General features: G+C 34.6%; 1 protein-coding gene across 1 annotated transcript; it reads left to right on the top strand.

Moving 5' to 3' along the window:
• Positions 1–2,284: 2,284 nt before the first annotated feature.
• LOC113350904 (uncharacterized protein Mb2253c-like) lies at positions 2,285–2,878 on the top strand. Its single transcript, XM_026595007.1, has one exon. The coding sequence runs from the start codon at positions 2,285–2,287 to the stop codon at positions 2,876–2,878; it is 594 nt and encodes a 197-aa protein (XP_026450792.1).
• Positions 2,879–20,214: the final 17,336 nt, after the last annotated feature.

Below are 20,214 nucleotides of genomic sequence, written 5' to 3'. Positions count from 1 at the left end.
ATGCCGATCTACGCAACTAATCAATCAAATCTATCAAAAATAAACCGATTATAGTTGGATCCCAGCCGATCAAGCTTTTTGCACATCAAAGATTATGAACCCAATAAAAAATCTTCTTTGTCTTCAAATCTTCTTAGATCTTCAATAAACATCTGCACACCACGACTTGAATCTCTTGTGATCAATCACGTACAGAACGGAGTCTGTTAACAATGGATTATCACAAGACGTCTTTAGATATGAATACAATGCTAAAGATCCCGTCGAAACTTCGATCTAGTTTGAACGAATCTTATATCAGAAGAGAAGATTCTCAAGCATAAACAAACTAGGTGCAATCAAAGTTCAACAACCGTTAGTCAATCAAATTGAAAACTAATAATATTGTAATTATCTAGTTTCCCACCAACGGTACTCGTAGAGCTTCTCAATCCCAAAGAGGTCTTTAAAACGAGCGGTCGTAAGAGATTTCGCTTAATTAGGGTACTTTCCTCTCCGGATAGACGGCTCCACCAGTAACAACACAACTTGGTAGTTTTGCTGGCTCTTAGGATTAGTTTGCTCAAAATGCAAACTTAGGTATTTATAGACCAAGGAAATTTGGACACCAAGGAATTTCCAAAACCGAATATTCTCAAGATATGCAATAAATGCCCAAATCGGTCTTCATAATTCCTGGAAATGCTAATTTTTATTTTCCAAAGATATGCATTTAATTGTTGGTAATTAAAAGCATATAAAACTAAAACTTAATTAAAAGATTCTCAATTTATTTCGGTCCGGGATTCTCCTTTAATTATTAAGGAATATCTTTGAACAATAAAAGATAAGAATTACTGCACATGTTCAAACTATGTCGACATCTTTATCTTTGTAAATCCTTTTTTATATTTACAATCTTGGAACCGATTTACCACACTTCCAAACGAGTTTAGAATTGGTTCATCTGACTTTCAGTAACTATATGTGATTGATCAAATATTAATTATCAAATCACTAATCATGGGTTTACGGTTCTACCAAACACAAGGATCGGTTCTACCTCCATATGGTTACTGGTACCGGTTACATTAATTACCAGGACCGGTTACCATATACTCATGGTATTACTTGTGATCGGTTACACCAGTTACCAGGATCGGTTACACCAATTACCAGGACCGGTTACACCAATTACAAGGATCGATTACATACTCTTTTGTGATCGGTCACACTAATTACTAGGATCGGTTACACCAATTACTAGGATCGATCACACCAATTACAAATATCGATCATACCATCTTAGGTAATTACTTAGGATTGGTTGCACTAATAAAAGTCATACCAATACATAAATCAGGCATTGTGAATAGTTTTACCAAGATACATAATAAATTATGATCAGTTGTACTAATCACACATATTGGTAATCCAAAGATATGCAATGAATAACAATACCAATAAGCCTAGTGATTTCCCTTTTGATTCATAAAATAAGTTTATGAATGTACTTCCTTTAAATGAATGTAAACATTGTTTCCTAGGACGAAATCTTCACCTATTCCCATACACATGATTACAATAGCATTCATACAATTATGTCGATGTCTTATATACAATTTCTGGAAGGATGCTTGGATCCTCGAATCAAGTATAATAAAACAATTTCTAGAAGATCAGTACATTCAACAAAATATGCTTATGAAGGTTGATAATATCATCAACAACAATACTTGGCAGATACCTAAAGAAATGATGAAATTCTTTTCTGTAGAAGATCTTCCCATTCTTTCATCAAATATTGATAAGATTGTTTGGACTGCAACTCAAGATGGAGATTTCGCAGCTCAGAGTGCAATAAATATTGTCAGGAAAAAAAAAGCCTAAATTGAAATGGTACAAGAAAAATTGGAAAAGCTGCATACATCCTTCTGTTGCTGGTAATATATGGAAAACCACAAGAGAAGCTTATAATATAGATGACAATGTACAAAAAAGAGGTATGACTCTTGCATCTAGATGTTTCTTATGTAAGAAAAATTTGGATAACATGCATCATATTCTGTGGGATTGTGATTATGGGCAAATACTATGGAAATGGATTGGTGATGTGTTTGCTTTTAAACATCCTAAATCATTTGAAGATGTAGTGAATATATGCAAAAGTAAAAGCCCAGTTATACAGGAATTATGGTGCATTGCTGCCTATGGTATCATGGTTGACATCTGGTTTGTTAGAAATAAGGTTTTCTTTTAGAATATTCATCCTGACATTTCCAGAGCAATAAGAAGAATAACTCAGATGGTGAAAGACTGTGAAGTGAGGCTTAAAGGTTTCATGAATAATACTTCATATGATCTTCAAATCCTTAAACACTTTGGCATTGGCTGTAGAAAGGTAAAAACTATAAAAGCTATTGAATGTTCCTTCTCCCTCCCTGATTTGGATAAGATATTTTGCTGTGATGGAGCATCAAGAGGGAATCCAGGTTGTGCAGGTTATGGGTTTATTGCTAGAGATTATGCTAGTAATTTCATTGCAGCTGAGAGTGGTGGTCTGGGCATATCAACTAATTTTATTGCAGAAATCATGGGGATTATATGTGCATTGGAATGGGCTGTCCAAAATTCTAAAGAAGAAGTAATTATTAATCCAGATTCTACAACTGCCATCAGAGCATTCATGAGGAACAATTTTCCTTGGTATGTTTGGAATAGATGGAAATATATATGCAGGAAAATCAAATCTATTCACTTCAACCATGTCTACAGAGAAGTAAACTTCTCTGCAGATTTCTTTGCCAAGAAAGGAGTTCATCTGCCAAAGGGTGAAGTGATAAAATTTGCAACTAGACCTTCTCAGATGCATATAATGGAATTTCCAACTAGACCTTGACATACCAACGCTTGGTGGGTTCAACCAAGCACTGCTCTAACATTTGCAAACCGGTACGTGAACTAAAACGTTCTGTAGACTCCGGAACTTTGAGTTCAAATTTTGCAAACCGGTACGTGAACTGAAAAGTTCTGTAGATTCCGGAACTCGGTAATTCCATAAGTGTGCAAACCGGTTTATGAACTGAGAAGTTCTGTTGACACCAGAACTCGGTCATTGCATATCAGTTTCCAAACCGGTCCACGTACTGTGACTCAGCTGATTCACGAACGGTTCAACTTGTACGTTTACAAACCATATCGATTATGATTCAATTGAGATTAAATTATTTCCTCGAAATATTTGCATTTCATCATTTCTCTAATTAACACTAGACTCATTTGATCACATGATTGTGACTCAATATTAGTGTCTTGTGAACATGAAAATGAGTGTTAAGATTTTAAGTTCAAATCGGCTAGTTTTGGCTAATCATGTTGAACATAGTCTTTATACACTGTTCGGTTACGGTTTACCCATAGTTTATATCTTGTATACGTGAATAAGATTTAAAGCTTTCATCTAACGGTGAATATTGTCTGTTTGGTTCCAAATTTATCTTATATTAAACCTAAAGCAACCTAGGCTTTGAAATCTATATAAGGGGAACTCTTGGAAACTGGGATCCTTGGATCCTGACTACTTTTTAGTGTATCCTAGTTGTATCTAGAGCCGTCCTATCTGATGTGATTTTTCAATGATGTTGTAGTAGTAATAGGTTCGTTGAGACTTGTGAAATCAAAAGATTTTAGACTTATAAAACTTGAAAATATAAAACTTATTGCAAAATTGATTTCAGGATATTAAAAATAACCAAGACACTGATTCCATTATCACACATGAATAATTTATGGTAAATAATCCAAAACTCTAATTATCTTCTAAGTCCATTATTTCTTAATTCACAAATAATCAGGCATATTCTCAAACATTAATTGTATTCCCTAAGCATAGATTATCTAAACAAAGTATAACCTATCAAATTGAATCACAAGTAATTAAGAAAATCATGCAAACAATTTAAAAATCTACAAAGCAGTGATTGAGTGAATTATAAATTATAAATTAGAGAGAATAAAATAGTTACCAATTATTCATGTGTGAATAGCTTCCTCATTGTCTTGGTTGTGGGAGAATTAGCTCATCATCATGTTGGAAACACACTCAAAATTCATTTTTATTTCTCAAAGGGTGTTTACAAAGATGAAATGGAGAAAAACTATTAAAAACCGGGTTTGTAACAGTTATAAGTGTTACAAACCGAACTGTTACAGAGAACGATATATGTAAACTGTCACTGATGCTGTAGCATACGACCCTCACCCCTCTGTCGTTGTCACTGTTGATAAACGACTGTCTCCGTGGGTCTTTTGTTCTTCGTGTTCTTCACAGCAACAGAAATGGTGATTTCTGCAACTTGATTTTCTCGACTCTGTGATGCTCTGTAATCTCCCAAACTCTCTGTCACCCCGTTCTATGACCACCGAACACTCTTTATATACTATACAGGGCCTAAAGACCGCTGTAATAACTCCATATAATCTTCATTAACTCCGTTTATTCTCTTCTTCCTGTCACGGGAATAATTTCCTTTTACAGCTCCTACACGCGTCTTCATGTTCTCTGTACACTCCCAACAACATCATACACGCTCCGGGTACTTTAGACAATTTTTCGAGCTGATTTTTCCAAAAATGTTTATTTCCAAAAATACCTAAAAATACAGAAAAACACAATATTAGTACACAAAATGGAGTTCTAACAATACAGACATCGAGGACAAATCAGATACAGAAATGTGTCTATCATCCAGAAACCATTTTAGGTTTAGCGACTACAATGAATTCATTGGGATTCGTGAAACCAGGTCCAGATATCTTTTATCTTGATAACTTGAGTATTCTGATCTTTATTTTTTGTAGAGCCTTGCTCCATCAATCAAGATAGATAGTAATCAACAAAGTCTCTTCGTATCATACTTTGTTAATTCCGCAAGTTTTATACTTGTAGGTGAATAATAATCTAGGATGCACTTCGGGTTGCATAGGTCCAGATTCTGAGGATAGCCAGACTTTTGTCTAAATTTCTATCGATTTCCATCACCTGGATCTATCGTTTGATCTGATCATCCCTTTAGATGGTAAATTAGGAAATCAATCATATGCTTAATCTGTGGGAGGCAAGCTTGGTTTAAAGTCTTCAATTGATTTGAAGCAACTCTTAGTTGGTGTGAGACCGTCTAAAGAAATCAATTCCGCGGAGTCCTACTGGGACTCAAGAGGCGTATAAAGAGCGCGATTGTACCTGAATCAGTGGGAGACTGAATTCGGGCTCAACTACATTCCAGAACAAATTTAATTGGTAGTAGGATAGTATATGTAGCGGCTTAATAAAGTTTGGCGTTCAATCTGGACTGGGTCCCAGGGTTTCTTCGTTAACAAAATTTCTGGTGTCTGTGTTATTTCTTTTCCATATTATATTGTTTATCTTTATAATTAAAATATCACAGGTTACGCATTGATCAATCACAATAGCTAGGTCCAACCTTGTTAGTTAGATAAGACTTGATTGACCCTTGTACATTGGTCTTTGGTACCGTCCAAGAACTCTCTTTGTAGTTAGGTTCACGTATTTAATTCTGTAAACGTTCTAACAACATGAGACAGGGAGGGAGATATAACTCTAGGCACTTTCCTTGATTGAGTTTTTACTCTCAGAGTTGTGTTGAGTTTGTCCATACATATTTCCTAAGAAAAAGTTGGTGGTGTATTTTGGTAACCTCGACGTTTTCAGTTGGTATCAGAGCAGGCAAACACGTTAAGACCTAATAAGTCTTTGTTTGAAGCAGTTTGATTATATGGACAGAGACGAAATCTCAGTAAACGTACCACCAGATCCAGGAGACTCGAAATTTTCCTTCATGACTGATTTAATTAAATCCGTAGAAGAAATTCTGTCTAAACCTCCACCAGGGTTAGAATCCCATGAATCACTTTCAAAGGTTGAAAATAATATTGAGAAACTTTCTTTTGATGTTGAGATATTTCTCCAGAAATAAAAATATTCTTTCGATAGACTAAATCATGTTATGATGAATAATGTTCATGTTGAGGTTGACATTAATGCGTTGATAAGTGTGTGCATTTTTCCCTTATTTTGTAGCACAAATAGTGTAATACAAAAGAAGCATGAGACTCATCCAACCGAGAAAACCTTTTTGGAACATGACTCATTTCATTGGTCAAACCCTGAAACATCTTGTCAAGATAACAATTTTTTGATTTTTAGTAAAAACGTTAAGATGTCTCTCTATGCCAAGAGAGTTCCTTACGTAGTGCTAAAAGTAGTCTCCAGGCACTGTTAATAAAAGAATGCAAAACAAGACATAAAATTTTTATTTTCAATGTCTTTATAAAGTCTTGCAAGGCTCTTTTAAAATCAGACTCTTGGGTATTTCATAACCCATATGGATGTAAAAGCTACTAGAAGGAAGTTCTCTCTTGGAGTCAAGCAGTCAAATCTGATCGAACTATTTGTGCTCTTAGATTTCACCTAAAAATGTTTAGAAATTATTTGCATGTTGAGCTTCGCTCCATAAAATAATTTATATTGTGTCTTCAAGAGAAAACCTTTGACGAGGTCTCATGTAGAGGAAGTCATTTGTTTTTTTTGCTCTAAATATCCATCGGATTAATTTATATTGAGCTAAAAATAATTGCTTGAAGAATTAGCTAAACTTTTTATCCCTTGACCACACATGTGCGGTTCAGTGAGGTGAATGAGGACACGAACCTGAACAAGTTGGGTCCAGTACCAGAACTAGTCGGTTTGGGTCTCTGCACTTTAAAAGAGAAATAACTCTCTTGTATTCTCCTTTAACCTGTCGACAGTTCGAGAACTCTGAGAAGAACCAAATGGTTCGCAACCCATCAGTATCCCAAAATTCATTTCTCAATCATCTTAAGTGATTTTGGTATCTTTAAATTCATGAACTCTCATTGATCAAGGGGTCGTCTTTTTTATCTCATTCCGTCACCGTTCCGGAGCAGCACCATTAACGACATTGTACGTACCCGGTAAGTTCTTCACTTTTTGTTTAAGAATTTTGTCAATTGAAAGATGCCTAGGAAGTGAACCTATCGTGGTGAAATTTCAAGTTCTCAAAATCGTGATGAAACTTATTTTGATCCAAGCATGCAAACCGAGTTCATCAACGAGGTGGCTCGTGACCTCTATAAGAAATATACCACCAAAACTCCCATTATGGAAAGAATATATGATGCATCAAAATTTAGGGTATAACATCTTCCAGGGTTTTTTAATCCTCATGAATGGGGCAAAATTATGCATATGGGAACCGCACACCTATAAATGACAGCCAATTTTATGCAAATGTGCATGATCTTGATATGGTTAACTATACCTTCAAGACCTTAGTCAACAATAAGATTCTTGTTGTGGATCGAAAAATTATTGCCGATCTCTTGAATTTGACCCGACTGGTACAAGAAAACTTGAGACCTACCCGAATGATCTGGCTAATCTTCTACTTGCAAAAACTGCACCTTGCAGGATGGAAAGATCGATGTCCATGATGCTGAGTTATTCCTAAAGACTGCTGGAAAATTGGTAGTGGCAAACTTGATGCATAGCATAATTGACAAGCTGTGGTGGACCAGATCACTTGCTGAATTGGTATACTACATTGCACAAGGGAGTGATATCGATTTTTGTGGTCTTAGTATTTGTCAGAATATAAGTATAATACAGATTCCTAAGAAGACTCCAGGATTTCCTTGCCTCATTTCAAGGATTTGCAGTCATACAACATTCATCCTTTTGGAACCAGCATTGGAGGTCCAAAAGCCTTGACCATGGACATCATCGAAAAGATGAGTGAAAATCCAACTCGAAACCCTGAAGTTGCTCTTCTTCAACAAAGGTCTGACTGCATGCAGGAGCAACTGGATTATGCCTTGGAAGTTCATTCAGACTTGGCAGAACCATTATGTGAAATTGTTGAGGATTTTTATCGCAATCAGGCATAACTAGTTTATCTATCTTATTTTCATATGTTATGACTGTTTTTTTTTTCTGTTGAACTTTTTATATTGAATTTTTATGCTTGTAATAACGTTGATGATATTTTAGCTTTGAATGATGTTATCCTTTAATTAAATGGCTAAATGTGTCAAACCATACGAAGTTCAACTATACACATGAGTAGGATTATTCTCAAATTCTCCGGAAACTGTTTGCTTTATCTAGGAAGCTTCTTTTGAGAATTTTATTCTAAATAAGGATAACTATGGTTTGTGTTTGCGGGTAAAAACGACCTGCGGGATTTTCCGGTAAAAAAGTGATGGAGGAGGAAAGTGCTCGCTGAAGCAGGTGCTCGAAGTAACGAATCGTCTGAACCTTTAAACAAATGTACTGCACGGGAGTACTTTGAGTTCGAGAGACTAATCTGTAGGACCCTGGCCTAAACCAAGACAATGGTCGTTATAGGTTCAATTCAGTCATACGAGAAGGAGAAGGGTCGGTCTGTAGTGAGGGAAGATGAGATTATGTGGAGATCAATGGAGATTGATCTGTTGGTGATGTGATGTGTTGAACTGCTATGAAGATAAATCTTTGTGTAGACGAGAGAAATCTTCTAAAGTGTTTGATAACTTGACTATTCGTAGGTTTACTTATGAATCTTGTTAGTCTTATTTGTTGTTGTCAGATCATAGGTTCAAAAACCTATTTATAGCATCACATCAATCTCCTGTAAGTGGTGACAATTGAAGGAAGTGGAAAGATGGAGAAGTGGGAGATCGTGTTGAAACCACTTCCACGTTGCATGTACGACTTGGTTGATCGACCATCCACTTTCCATTTTCTCCTTTAACTGCCAGCACGACTTACCACAACTCTCATCGTGGATGTACCTCACATCGCACGTGTTGTAGGCCTCCATACCAAAACCCTAGTTATATCCCCCATGTGACGTGAATTGATGTCTCATGTGTGATTGGTCAATCTTTGACCTAAGACTATGAGTTTTATGAACTGAACCAACGAATTTCAAGATTATGATGGATGAAGCATGAAATGCTAAAATATCAACATGCTCTGCAGACCATGGATGTTGAATTAGGTCACTGATGATCGTGTCATATCATTATGCTAGTTGAAGCAGTAATGGTAGTCGAATGACTTAGTGATGGTTTTATGAGATTGTTGGATCGCTCTCACACCATTATGTTGGTGCACTGAGCAATTATAAAAATAATCATTGTTGAATGACCATAAAAGACCTTTCTTGATCTATGTGTCATGAGTAAGACGAATGATGAGGAGATATTATAATATTAAAATGATGGTTGACAGTTGAACAAAATGTTGGTTGATGAACCAATAAAATACTGATAGCCGGATCAGTATTAAATTCTCAAATATTGATAGCTGAATCAATATGAGAAATACTGCAACTCGAATATTGATAGCTGAATCAATATGAGGAATATTGCTATGACCAACTAAATATTGATAGTTGAATCAATATTTCCAGAAATGGCGGTTCTGAACCTTGTTGTTCGTGACCCATTGCTAGCTTAAGCGATTAGGGTACTTGACGGATGTAACACCGATGATCAGAGCAAGTATTTCTAGTCTGAGCAAATACTGCTAGATCTATGAATAATTGGCAGCAAGACCAAATAAAAATATTTAAAAATATTAACTGAATATTAATTAATTAGTTAATTAAAAATATTGACTGCTGGATCAATATTAAAATATTGGTGTTTGAACATGTTCAGAATTATGCTAGACAGAGCATTCAGTTCAAAACCCTAATTATGATCAACTGAGAATCGACCAATGGACGAAAGAGGGACCTCGCATGTGAGTGATGGACTGACCACGTAGTATCTGGATGCTAGACTAAGCATTGACCAAACTCATTTGCAGAGCAATTGGTGAAATGATGATTAATCGTTGTTTAATCGTTATTCAAATTGTGCTTGACTGAGCAATATGTAGTAGAACCTAATCATGGAAAGAGAGGGACCGACCAAGGGGCATGGAAACGGCCCTTGATGGTCGTGGGACCATATAATGGTGTGTGGATGATCATTCCCAGTTGCAGGAAGAAGTTTGAACCAAATATGGACTCTAGATGATTAATTAGGTCGAAATCATCAAAAGAGGTGGGACCGTCTTCTGCAAGCCAAATGGCCTACCATGACGGCCATGGTGGTATGCCCGTGTGGCCATGCTCTCCGCGGACCAATCCTGAGAATCTTAGTATTTTCTGGTGGTCCATCGAGCATTATTTCATCTTCATATCATTATTTCTCATGATGGTAGAAATACAAGTCATGATGGTTGTGGGACCACTTGCTTTCCTAACCACATGGTTCATGGAAAAATATGGAAGTTTCGTGAGTTTTGATTAAAAGAGGAATCCTTGAAAGAGGAAACACTAAAATAATAACAAAACAAGAGTTTTAATAATAAAATATTAAGAAAAGGGAGAAAGGGACTGAACAAGCCGGCGGCATGACTAACCGGTCGGTGGGCCCATCCACACGGTTTTTTTTATTTTTTATTATTTATCTCTCTTCCGTTTCCTTCTTTGATTAGACTTCCAATCCTAGTTCTTCCATGGATTCTCCTTTGAGCATCGTTACTAAATACACCCGCGCCTCTTGCTCGGGGATTACTCGGGTGTCCCAAATCCCCGAAAGGTAAATATTTATTATTATTCCATGGAATTCAGCTGGAAAGAGCCATGGATCGGAGTAAGTAAATATTAGGGTTTAATTAATGTGTTTTATCTAGGAATTGCACGACTAGATTTGATTGATATTCAGGAAGACTGCTGACTGAGTTTAGTTAACTGATATTCAGGAAGACTGACGGCCAGATTCAATTGGTATCCAGGAAGACCGACGACTGGATTTAATGAATTAATATCCAGGAAGACTGGTGACTCGATTTAATTAATTCGTGGCTTTATACTAGCATGAAATATGACTAGGAGCATTTCAAATATGACGCGATCAACATCATATATGATTCTGGGTTAATTCAGACACCAGAGATGAATTCCGAATTCAACAAATGTGTTGAGTCTTTCATATTTAATCATAAAATATTAAAAGTTTTGCCTTAGAAACCCTAATATTGCCGTCAAATATTATTACTGTCATGATATTACAGAACTACGATTCACCCTCTGTGAAGATACAAATTTCTTATAATTCCGATACCGATCAGAGATACATAATTTTCGATGTGATTTTACGAATATGACCTTCGTCAAAAATCCACCATCAACAGTTTGGTATTAGCAAAGATTGTGATTATACATAGCTATTTCCAACGTTTTTCATCTTGCATGTTTTTAGATTTATTTATTTAAATTCTATAGTTGTTGGAAGATGAACTTGAAGTATGTAATCATTATTGGTTTAATTATTGCAAAATTCTTATGAAATATTTGTGCTTTTACTAATATTTCATATATGCTCAGAAGTTAAATCTATTATGTGTTCATAAACAGAAAATACAACAAACTCTTTGACATTTTTCTCTCTGTATTGATCTGTTTGTGATCACACTTCTTTGTTTTGCTGCTTGACAAACTCTGTAAGATTCTCTTATGTTGAGTAAAATCGAGAAAATTGTCTCGTTGTTCATAACTGGCCTTGAGATCAGTTAATGTCAATACTATGGATACAAATCCTTGTGATATTGAAATGTCCAAAATCCTTTTTTTCACGAAAGTAAGGTCACTCATGTTGTTCTCTCGAGAATGACATTTTATGGGGGAGAGTTCTTAAATGAACTTGTACTTAATTGATATATCTTTGTGGGGAGTGTGGTTGTGGAATTATAAAGTGGATTTTTGTAGCAAATATGTTTCTACAACACTCCTCGATATTTGTATTGAAAGATGTAATCTTAACTGTTGGATGAGTCAAGATTTATACCTGATGAATGAATTGTAGACTTTTAACGACTCACAATTTTCCTCGTGATACGTTCTTGATGATGAAGTGTTTCCGGCTCAGCTCTCCAATGATCTTGGCTTTTTAAATATTCTTGATGACTGATTAAAGAGGGGTGTACCTGCAAGGACACTCTGATGCCTCAATGAGTAAGAGCTCTAATCAGGTTTTTGTGGAGAGAAAAAAATTAGAAAATATGTACCTTTCTAGTTGAAATTCCTCCTCTATTTATAGGTTGTAGAGGGTATGCATCCAGTCAATTACTTGTATGCATTGATTTTGATGATGTACCTAGACCAAATGCTCTCTAGGTTCATTTTTATTTAAAATCAGAATTATGTATCTAGAAATTAAAAATGTACTTGGTCCAATAAATAATCTATATTCATTCCCTCCTTTCAGAATGACCAGATTAATTAATGTATTTATACTAAATACATATCTAGATTCTAACTTTTTGGTTTGATTAATGCCTGGTCTTGCCATCAACTAATTAATCCAATTTTTAGGATTCAGTGAATTTAGTCACCTTTAATAAAGGCCAATAAATAGGTTTTTAACTCTTAATGGATTTAGGCTTCAACCCATGACCCAGTTAAATGTTTTTGTTTTAGGTTAATGGGCTGAAGGTTCTATTAGGCCCGTTTCATATATATATGTGGTCCAAACATGGATGCTTGTAAAATATCACAACTACGCATGCATTGAAAGCTTGATAAGTGATGTTCTTCGAGTAATGCTTCATGATATCTCAAACATAATGAGGGGAGCAGGAGTAAAATATGAGACTCATTCCTTTAAGATCTTCGTATTATGTAGTTTTTTTTTTTGGTAACCCCTTCTCCAACAATGCTTTCCTATGTATTTTTTTCTACTTCGCTCCATAAAAGCTTCCTCGCAAAATGATTTTTGTTCGTTCCACCTCTGGTAAATCTTATATGCAATTTTATATTCATTATAATTATTTTGTTTGTATCTCTAGCTTCTGAACCAACAAAACTTCTTTATAAAATAATTTTTTTAATTGTATAATGAACTCCATTACCCTGAGAATGGGGTTCCGTTGCCCATGGAACAAGGTCCCTGCTATTCTTGAGCCTGCACTGAACCGGTTTAGGTTTAGCTTGCTCGCAAATTTGCGCAAGTATTGACTAAGACCGTGCAAGGATTTTCCTCCAATCAAAGTCAATTTGGTTTGGTTCTCACTGCCCTGAGATGGGTTCCATTTCCCATGGAACAAGGTCCTTGCTATTATTGAGCCATCGTTAAGCCGGTTTAGCTTGCTCGCAAATTTACGCAGGTGTTGACTAAGACCATGCAAGGAATATTTTTTTTGAAATTATTCCTCTAATCAAATACAAGTTAGGATTGGTGCTAGCTATGCGAGAGTTATTGTTTAACTACTCGGGCTAGTATGCCCGAAGTTTGTGTCCAATCTTAGCTATGCGAGTATTATTGCTAAACGACTCTGGATAGTATCGATGTGTGTGTGTCATGCATTAGTTTATGAATTGTGCATTTGTATGTGAATTATGCATTTGTTGTAGGACTAGAAAATACGATTACTGTAAACAAATTGAGAAATCGTTTAGGCTTATTACCTTATGAGGCGTGAATAGATTCAACATTGAAAATATGCATCTCATAGTCAATATTGAATTGTTTCCGAGTTGCTGAAGTTCCAAGATTTTGGCTCTATTTTTCTGCTCTTCACTCAATATAACTTCCCTCCTACTAGCTTATCTATCAGGTACGGTCTTCCCCAGACGCCCCCAGCTGTTCGACTATCGTGAGTAAAACTCGCAACGATGTGTAGGTCCAATTGTTTTAAACTAGTGCAAGAGAAACTAACGCTGGAATTGGAGTAGAGACATAATAAAGATGTTTTCCACTGATTTGGTGTGAGTATGCAACTTGATATTGCTGATATTTGCGAAGCTAGGCTAAGAGAACATGTGCGAATTGAATACGCTAATTGTGCTGCAATTGAGGTCGATGATTGATGTTCATGTCACCATACTGTTGATGAAAACCATTTTCATACTTGTCGATACATATATGTCATTATCTTATCTAGCATTGTAAGATTGCATCCATAATGAGTTACATGCGAGACTACTTCCAGAAACAACGTTCATGGAAATTTTCTCTTATTTGAAGGCAAAAACATTCCATTTTTTTGTCGTAATACTCCTTTCTTTTGTCGAGGTAGTCCCCTCGACTCTTCTCTTTAATTCAGACACCAGAGATGAATTCCGAATTCAACAAATGTACTGAGTCTTTCAGCTTTAATCATGAAATATTAAAAGTTTTGCCTTAGAAACCCTAATATTGTCGTCATATATTATTACTGTCATGATATTACAGAACTACGATTCACCCTCTGTGAAGATACAAATTTCTTATGATTCTTATACCGATCAGAGATACATAATTTCCGATGTGATTTTACGATATGACCTTCGTCAAAAATCCACCATCAACAGTTTGGTATAGCAAAGATTGTGATTAGACATAGCTATTTCCAACGTTTTTCATCTTGCATGTTAGATTTATTTATTTAGATTCTAGAGTTGTTGGAAGATGAACTTGCAGTATGTAATCATTATTGGTTTAATTATTGCAAAATTCTTATGAAATATTTGTGCTTTTACTAATATTTCATATATGCTCATAAGTTAAATCTATTATGTTTTTATAAACGGAAAATAGAAGAAACTCTTTGATATTTTTCTCTATGTATTGATCTGTTTGTGATCACACTTTTGTGTTTTGCTGCTTGAAAAACTCCATAAGATTCTCTTATGTTGAGTAAAATCAAGTGAAATTGTCTCGTTGTTCGTAATTGGCCTTGAGATCAATTTATGTCGACGCTATGGATACAAATCCTTGTGATTTGTTAATGTCCAAAATCTTTCTTTTTCACGAAAGTAAGGTTACTCATGTTGTTCTCTCGAGAATGACATTTTATGGGGGAGAGTTCTTAAATGAACTTGTTCTTAATTACTATATCTTTGTGGGGAGTGTAGCTGTGGAATTATAAAGGGGATTGTTGTAGCAATTATGTTCCTACAACACTCCTTGAGATTTGTATTGAAAGATATAATCTTAACAGATAGATGAGTCAAGATTTATACCTGATGAATGAATTGTAGACTTTTAGATGACTCACAATTTTTCTCCTGATACGTTCTTGATGATGAAGTGAATCCAGATCAGCTCTCCAATGATCTTGACTTTCTAAATATTCTTGATGAATTAATAAAAGGGGGTACCTGCAAGGATACTCCGATGCCTCAATGAGTAAGAGCTCTAAGCAGGTATTTGTGGAGAGAAAAATATTAGAAAATATGTACCTTTCTAGTTGAAATTCCTCCTTTATTTATTGGTTGTAGAGTGTACACATCCAGTCAATTACCTGTCTGCATTCATTTTGATGATGTACCTAGACCAAATGCTCTCCAGGTTCATCTTTATATAAAATCAGAAATATGTATCTAGAAATTAAAAATGTACTTGGTCCAATAAATAATCTATATTCATTCCCTCCTTTCAGGATGACCAGATTAATTAATGTACTTAGACTAAATACACATCTAGATCAATTCTAACTTTTTGGTTTGAAATAATGCCTGGTCTTACCATCAACAAATTCATCCACTTTTTAGGAATCAATGAACTTAGTCACCTTTAATAAAGGCCAACATATAGGTTGTAACCCTTAATGGATTTAGGCTTCAACCCATGACCCAACTAAATGTTTTTGTTTTAGGTTAATGGGCTGAAGGTCCTATTAGGCCCATTTCATATATATGTGGTTCAAACATGGATGCTTGTATCTTTTTAATCTCCTAGGATGAGCGTTAAGCATTTATTACTATGTGATCTCATCTAAATAAGTTGATATGAGGAGCTGGATTTTAACTATGTTATTATGTAGTATCTCCATCTCCTAGGATACCGCGATTTTCGTACCATTGTTAATTTTATTGACAAAAAGGGGTAGAATTCTTTAGTACTTTCATACTACACACATATGGTTTATGGATCATTATGTTAGGGGGAGTGAATCATTTAAACAATAGGCTTACCTATTAAATTAAAGATGTAAGTATTGATTAAGGGGGAGAAACATATCACCATGGTATTACTTCAGAGTTGAGATACAATTGATATTTGGAGAGAAGATAATAATACTATGTTTCTGTATAACAACAATTAAGAATATTTATTTTCAAATAATTGTTATCGCTATGGAATCGGTACTTCAACAACAACGATGCTGAGTTGAACACGTTCAGAATTATTGCTACTTGGAATTACGAAGAGTTCAAGGAGAGTTGGAGAAACCAAGGAAATCAAGAAGACATGGTGGATCGAGGAGTTTTTTCAAAACTTTATTTTTGTTATCCATATGTATTAAATAGTTTTGTCACTAAATTGACAAAGGGAGAGATTGTTAGAGCATTGCTCGGTCGAAATCACAAGTGTTGATATATCAAGCTTTTTGTCAAATTTAGTTGTCAGAACTATATCCTGATTTCTAGTCTACAATTAGTTAAGTATCGGTCTAGGATAGTTGAGTTGAGAAACAAACCAGTCATCATTTCCGTTCTACCATTTGAAGGCGAAGATCAACCGAGGCTTTTGGAGAACTTCATCAACAAAAGGTAAGTGAAGACCTAACCACCTATTTCTCAAGTGCGCAGAATCCGGCATGGTTCTAGAGGCTAAGGAGCGCGACTATACCTGAATCAGTGGGAGACTGAATTCGGGCTCAAGTACTTTCCAGACCGAAGTTAATTGGTAATAGGCTAGTGTCTGTAGCGGCTTAATACAGTTTGGTGTTCAATCTGGACTAGGTCCCGGGGTTTTTATGCATTTGCGGTTTCTTCGTTAACAAAATTTCTGGTATCTGTGTTAATTCTTTTTCCGCATTATATTGTTTATCTTTATAATTGAAATATCACAGGTTGTGCGTTGATCAATCACAGTCGCTAGGTCCAACCTTGTTAGTTGGATAAGACTCGATTGATCCTTGGACATTGATCTTTGGTACCGTCCAAGAACTCTCTTTGTAGTTAGGTTCACGTATTTAATTCTGTAAACGTTCTAACAACAAGAGAGGGAGAGAGATATAACTCTAGGCACTTTCCTTGATTGAGTTTTTATTCTCGGAGTTGTGTTGAATTTGTCCATACATATTTCCTAAGAAAAAATTGGTGGTGTATTTTGGTACCCCCGACATTTTCAGTTAATTTGAGGAGTTTTTGATTGGATTTATTCTATTGGTCTAATAGCATTTGATGGAGTTGATCATGAACAACAACATCGACAATAAAACTACAACACGTTTTTTAAAGACACTACCAACAACAATAACTCCAAAGACACCAAAAACAAACACTTTCAAAAGACCAAACCCAGACCAATTCTACCCCATGATGACATATCATACCAACAACAAACACTTTTTATGAAGACCCTGGTTACCGACTTTAATCCTGATTATGATTTATTGTGCATATTACTCTCCATCCATGGGGAATTTTAATCTTATCTAAGAAGAAGAAGAAAAAGAAAAGTTTTAATGGGAGAATCGGGATTCAAATGCCATCCTCTCAATATCATTAGTTACTTATGTGAAAATCATGTTTTGATACTTGTATATGTCACAGTATTTTTGTAATATGTAATATATGTATTTTTTTTTTTATGTTTTTCATCTTTAATGCATTTGATCCAGAATTACTGACATTAATAAATTTATTCCTTCAAATAAAGAATTTTCCTATGATCGCTGATTTTGGTTATTTTTGCTACTATTATTTTGAAAAAATTCTTGATAAATGGTTGGATATGGATCCATTTATACCCATGTCATTTGTGTTTACCATGTTTCTAAAAAAATATTCTTGAAAAACGGTTGGGCCTTTATATCTTAACATCTTTACTGTTGGTAGATTAATTTGTTATCTGGGTTGGATACGTTACTTTTAATGCAAAAATTATGTCATTTAAACTTGTTACATTACTTAGAATCTGTATAGAGTTGCCACAATTTATTTTCTCAATATCTTCTGTATTATGATGTTAAATTGTTTGAATGTATTTATTGTCTTTTTGAATTTATGTGTTTGACGGAAATCCCCTGATTAGTCCGATAACCAATATATATATCTAAATAGAATAATAATGTATGCGAGGTCAGTCCGATAATCGATATATATCTCTGAATAGAATACTAATGTATGCGAGGTTTGCCTCTTTAAAAAGTACTCCCTCCGTCCAAGTTATATAGGCGTAGAAATCAAATATCTTAGACTAATAAAATTATATGGATTTCATAAATATGCATCCGTTTTTCTTATTATCTCTTACTTTTGATGAAAACTAGAAATATTAAATAAGTTTAAGTATAACATTACTATCATAAATAAGGGTATACATGGAAAAAAACTACTTACGAATTAGAACTACACAAAATTGGTTATATAGCTCATTGATTTATTTTTATGGGTCTAAAGTAAAAAAAGAATATTGTTTGAATATCCAAGATTCTTTTAGATACTTTTCTAATATCCAAATAGAATATTTCACCCAAATATTATAACTAATTTTCAATATAATGGACTAAAATACTCCTTTTATATCAAAAATAAGATTTCTCCTAATTTTTCCCGCAACACAACAAAATAAATTGAGTAGTAACTAAAGGGATTTGAATATGAATCAATCCCATACCAATTTATTTGGCCGCTGGCTTTTGATACCTCTTGCATATGACCGGATCAAATTTGAAATTAATGTTAGCTTGCCTACTATGTACCATCCACATCACGTTTCAACAAAGGAAACATAGTGGGTTTGAATTCCACTATTATTTGATGAAAAGATGAAATATTATCGGGTAACTAGTGGAGTGAATTGTTTGAACCAAGCATTTAGGGTATCCGTTTACGCACCAAAGTCTAAGCTGAACTATCCCAATTTAAATAAGAATTCATCAAGACTCACCCATTTTAAACAAAGATGATTCTAAATTTTTTGTTTCTTTTTTTTGTATTATTATTTCTTTTTAATGTTGTGATGGTGTTGGTGGTATTTCTTAATTTATATTATGGTGGGATACGGTTAGTAGTTGCGAAGGACCATGTTATTAATTGTGATACAAGTTTTAGGCGTCTAAATCAAGATAAAACCGGTTTCTTCCTGCACACTCTGACAAAAGAGTTTTTCTTGATAAGATGTATCCGGTTTCATCCTGTATATTCTAACAAATAAACATATTTTTCTCAAGATGTATTTGGTTTCACCTTGCATATTTAGATACTTATTTAATTTTATTTTGAAGGTAATGGTTGTATTTGTTGCAAATTGTTAATATTGGAGGTGGTGGTGGGTGTAATATGGTATTTTTTGCAATTGGAAATGTTAGTTTGGTAGTAGCATTAGTTTTTTTTTTTAATGGAATGGGTGGTAGTAAACTCTTCATATCTTATTTTAAGTTAGAGCATAACCAGTTTCATCCTAGCTATTTCATGAATGGTTTCTTTGCTTAAATCAGGATGCATCCAGTTTCATCCTAGATATTTTAAGAACAATATTTTCTATCTTAATTTAAGCCGGGATGCGACCAGTATCATCCTAGCTATTTCTTGAATAATTTATTTTTTCTTTGTTTAAGTCAGGATGTATCCAGTTTCATCCTAGTTATTCTAAGAACAATATTTTATATCTTAGTTAAAGCCGGATACAACCAATTTCGTCTTAGCTATTTTTCTCTCCATTTTTTTTAAATTTACTATGAAAAATGGATCTTGTTTTATAAATAATCTAGAACCCATTCCAAATATATATTTTATGGAAATAAGATCAGTAATTCTACTCAGCCCACAGGTTAGTTCCACTGCCAAACCCACTAATGATGTGGCGCTGATGTAGGTTGACTTTTTTATTTTCTTAGGTTTCATCCTTCTCCCGGCGTGTTTGTAAGATAATAAGTAAATGGTAACTCTGATCCATAGAAAGCTTTTTTCAGCCGTGTTTTTTCAATTGTTATCCCATTCGAAGAATCAGCGGATTCTGGTAAGATCATTTGAAGAATCAGTCGATTCTGGTAAGTTATGATCATGATGGTTTCATGGGATCGAATTTAAAGTTATAAGTGAAGAAAATTTTTGTGGATATTTGGGATTTTTTTTAGAGATTTTTTGAGGTTGAAACAAATGGGATTCGAATACCTTGTTTTGTTAAGGAGACAGAGAGATGAAAAAATTGTATAAAGCCATGAAA

Source organism: Papaver somniferum, chromosome 2 (assembly GCF_003573695.1).
Source record: "Papaver somniferum cultivar HN1 chromosome 2, ASM357369v1, whole genome shotgun sequence".
NCBI classification, from domain to species: Eukaryota; Viridiplantae; Streptophyta; class Magnoliopsida; order Ranunculales; family Papaveraceae; genus Papaver; species Papaver somniferum.
This window is presented reverse-complemented; position numbering and strand designations above follow the sequence as displayed.